The 4,341-nt window shown below is 33.2% G+C and overlaps 1 protein-coding gene across 1 annotated transcript; it reads left to right on the plus strand.

Moving 5' to 3' along the window:
* Positions 1-904: 904 nt before the first annotated feature.
* On the plus strand, positions 905-2,233 carry LOC137809211 (uncharacterized). The gene has a single exon (XM_068610347.1). It carries the CDS (start codon positions 905-907, stop codon positions 2,231-2,233), a length of 1,329 nt encoding a protein of 442 aa, XP_068466448.1.
* The last annotated feature ends 2,108 nt before the right edge of the window (positions 2,234-4,341 follow it).

Here is a 4,341-nt window from a genome sequence, read left to right on the forward strand (position 1 = left end):
ACAAGAAATGAAAAGTGAAACGACTACACCTGATTGAGGATACAAAGATCTGCCTTAAACCAGTAGGCAAGATTGCTAGAACAGTAGCAGCACCTCGCACCAAGCTTTTGGAACCAAACCAAGAACAAGCACTTTGTGATTTTCGAAATCTTTGAAGAACAAATGCTAATCCTTTGTAAACTCTTAATTCTCTGCTGTCAAAACTTGTTTTTGCAAATGTATGAACGACTGATAAACTGATAAACAAGTTTTCATTTTATAGAAAACCAACTTATAACAGAATTTTGAAAAACAGTTAAAGCTGTTATAAACTGAACAGATTGAAAATAAAAAGAACAGATTTATTTTCAAAAGCAGTTAGAGAATTTGTTAAGTGAGGAGACTTAGTCAACCATTCTGGTGCTGAGATAAAACTGAAAATCGTTTAAGCTTGACATGGCACCAGAGACAAAAAGAATCTATTCATTTACAGATGAACAGATTTATTTTTCAAAACGAAAACAGAAAAGCTTAACTATTTAAACACAATCGTTTTGAAAGGTAGAAGACTTAGTCAAAATACATGATGCACAAAATCTAATTTTCACAAGCCTTAGCCAAGGCATCAGTGTAAAAATGAATCTGTTTATTTAGAAAAGAACAGATTTATTTTTATGCAGTAAATGTGTTTTTTGTAAAACATGTGAAAAACAGTTTAAGAAAACTTATGCTTGTTCTTATCACATGGCCAGTGGTTATGAGGTGAGTTACTCAGCAAAAAGCCCACTCTTAGACAACCTCTAAGCACTACCTAAGACACACTTAAAGCAAAGCAAAATACACATGAAATGTACATAGAAGTCTTCATCAAACACAATCTTGAAGGGGCAGCAACCATCTTCAACAAACAAGTCATTATGGTCACATGGACAATGAAGATGAATATGTAGAAGAGTCACCTAATGCGGAAGCCCAAAGGTTTTATGATATGTTAGCAGCTGCAAATGAACCGACTTATGATGGTGCCACCAAGTCAAAATTATCAATAGCCATCAGACTACTAGCAGCTATAACGAATTGGCATACACCTGAAAAATGTTTAGACCATTTCATAAAATTGTTAGTTGATGTAGCTCCCAAAGATAATTTCATACCAAAGAACTACTACGAAGCTAAAAAAATTGTGTCAAGTCTTGGGTTGAAAGCCCAAAAAATTGATTGTTGTGAAGCGGGATGCATGTTATATTACAAGGATGACAACCTTTTAGCTGAATGCAAATTTTGTCATCTTCCTCAATATTTTCCTCCTAAGGGTGACAAGGGAAGATACAAACAAATTTCAAGGAAGAGAATGTTTTATATGCCAATCATCCCAAGATTACAAAGACTGTATGCATTAGTAGAATCTGCTAAGCAAATGAGATGGCATTTTGAAAACAAAAAAGAAGATGGCATACTGCGACATCCATGTGATGGGGAAGCTTGGAAGCACTATGATAAGATATATCCAAATTTTGATATTGACCCACGACATGTGAGACTTGGTTTATGTTCCGATGGGTTCACTCCTTATGTCCAAGCTTCAACATCCCCATATTCTTGTTGGCCTGTATTTCTTACTCCTTATAATTTTCCCCCTAAAATGTGTATGACCAAACCATACATGTTTCTAACTTGTCTCATACTTGGCCCAAGTAACCCAACTAAAAAAATAGATGTCTACTTGCAACCTCTTATTGATGATCTTAACCAATTGTGGAATGAAGGTGTAATGACATATGACATCTCTACAAGAGAAAACTTTTTCATGCGAGCTTGCTTGATGTGGACAATCAATGATTTTCCAGCTTATGGCATGTTGTCAGGATGGGGGATTAAAGGAAAATTAGCATGTCCTCATTGTATGGAGAACACAAAAGATTTTACATTACCACATGGTGGTAAAAGTAGTTGGTTTGACTGTCACCGTCGATTCTTGCCTACTGATCATCCATTTAGGAGAAGCAAGAGGAGATTTACGAAAAACAGGATTGAGTTGGATGGGCCTCCTAATTTCCTAAATGGGGAGCAATTGTGGGAATTTATTCGAGACTTTCCAAAGGTGATTGATGATCCATTTGATACCTTATTAGGGTATGGACAATATCATAATTGGACAAAAAGATCAATCTTTTGGGATCTGCCATATTGGAAACACAATTTGCTAAGACACAATCTTGATGTCATGCACATTGAAAAAAAACTTTTTTTATAATGTCTTCAATACTGTGATGGATGTCAAGGATAAAACAAAGGACAATCACAAGGCAAAAATGGATGTTGCTGAATTTTGTGGACGTGGTGACTTGGAATTAGTTCAGTTACGAAATGGGAAGTTAGGAAAGCCAAAGGCAAACTACACTTTCACAAAAAAAGATGCAAAATCAATTTATAAATGGATTACAGAATTAAAAATGCCTGATGGATATGCCTCTAACATTGCCAGGTGTGAAAACATTGATAAAGGGAGTATGCATAGTATGAAAAGTCATTATCGTCATACCAATTGCATTTCGTTCATTACCAGAATTTGTTTGGAATGCGATAGCTGAAATAAGCCGATTTTTCAGAGATTTATGTTGTAACTCTTTGAGGATGGATGATTTAATTCGAATGAAAGCGAATATTTCTATTATTATATGTAAATTGGAAAGAATCTTCCCACCAGGTTTCTTTGATTCAATGGAACACCTGGTTATTCATCTTCCTACTGAGGCAATACTTGGTGGTCCTATCCAATACAAATGGATGTATCCATTTGAAAGGTAATCACCCAATCCTCAGTTTTATTGTTCATAATTATTGTTCAATACTTAAAACTTGACATGTGGTGTAGGTTGATGAGAGATGCAAAACGATCAATGGCTAATTTAGCAAGGGTAGAAGGTTCAATATGTGCATTCTACTTACACCGTGAAATAACTTATTTTTGTTCTCATTATTTCCAACATGTAAGCTTGTTGTCAAATACAAGTTTGAGAAATGATCCTCGAACTAGTTCAAATCAGGGAGTTGAATCAACATTGTCTGTTCTCAACAAATGTGGTCGTCCTAGGGGATCATGCAAAGAATATTGGCTAAATGATGATGAATATCGTTCTACCCAAGTACATATCCTCACCAATTGCAATGAAGTTAAACCAATACTTGAGTAGGTTAACAACAACAAAATTTGTATTGATTATGTTTAAATTGCAGTTTATGACTGATTACTTATTTATTTCAAGATTGTTCTTACAAGTTAACAACAACAACAAAGAGGGTTCAATGAATATACATAGACATTTTCCAAAATGGTTTGAAAACTACATAAGTATTATTTAATTTAACAACTAAGTAAGTGTTACTTAATTTAACAACTATGTAACTATTTCATAGGTTTATGATGAGAGGAATAGGGTGATTGACCCAAACATGAAAGCATTAGCTTGGGGACCTAATTCATCTACAACATCGTGGAACATGTACTTTGTTAATGGATACAAGTTCCATACAAAGTCATGGAGTGAAGGCAAGAAAACCACAAATTGAGGGGTGCATGTAAAAGGTGTAACAGAAGAAGGACAAGATGAATTAGAATCTTTGGCGTCATCAAACATATTTATGAATTAGAATATCTTAGTTTGAGTAAGAAGATTCCTCTTTTCTTTTGTGATTGGTTTGACCCAACCAATAATAGAGGCACCAAAGTTCATTCAAATGTTGGTTTGCTGGTTTTTATGTTGTACAAATGTTGGTTTGCTGTTGTAGTTTCGGTACTGTTTTTTGCTGGTTTTATGTTGTATAAATGTTGGTTTTATGCTGAAGTTTTGGTGTTGTTTTGGTGCTGGTTTTATGATGTACAAATGCTGGTTTTCTGCTGTAGTTTTGGTACTGTTTTATCTAGTTTTATGTTGTATAAATGCTGGTTTATGTTGTAGTTTTGGTGCTAGTTTGGTGTTGTTTTGATATTGTTTTTGCTACAGTTAAAGTGTTTTTGATGAATTATTATCGTGGGCTTTGTATTAGAAAATAATTTTTCTTGTTCTTTTCCTTGTTCCTATTAAAAAAATATTTTTTTCTTGCTCATTTTAAAAATAATATTCAATTTTCAAGACAAGTAAAAAGTATAAAGGAAAAGTTATAAATAAAATTCTTTTAGTAAGAAAAAACATTTCTTCATATTAGATTGCTCCCTAAAATAATTTTATCTTGAATAATTGTATTGAAAAAAATGAAATAGGTAAAAACTAAGATAAATGCAATAAGAAAAAGAGAAATAGAGTAATTTAAAATTGATTTCACATTAGTTAATGTAATTTTAAAATTAATTTATTTTAATAA

Source organism: Phaseolus vulgaris, chromosome 2 (genome assembly GCF_000499845.2).
Source record: "Phaseolus vulgaris cultivar G19833 chromosome 2, P. vulgaris v2.0, whole genome shotgun sequence".
NCBI classification, from domain to species: Eukaryota; Viridiplantae; Streptophyta; class Magnoliopsida; order Fabales; family Fabaceae; genus Phaseolus; species Phaseolus vulgaris.

Bases quoted from the DNA above. Each gene is read 5' to 3' on its own strand.
- LOC137809211 (XM_068610347.1), top strand. From the start codon at position 905: ATGGACAATGAAGATGAATATGTAGAAGAGTCACCTAATGCGGAAGCC.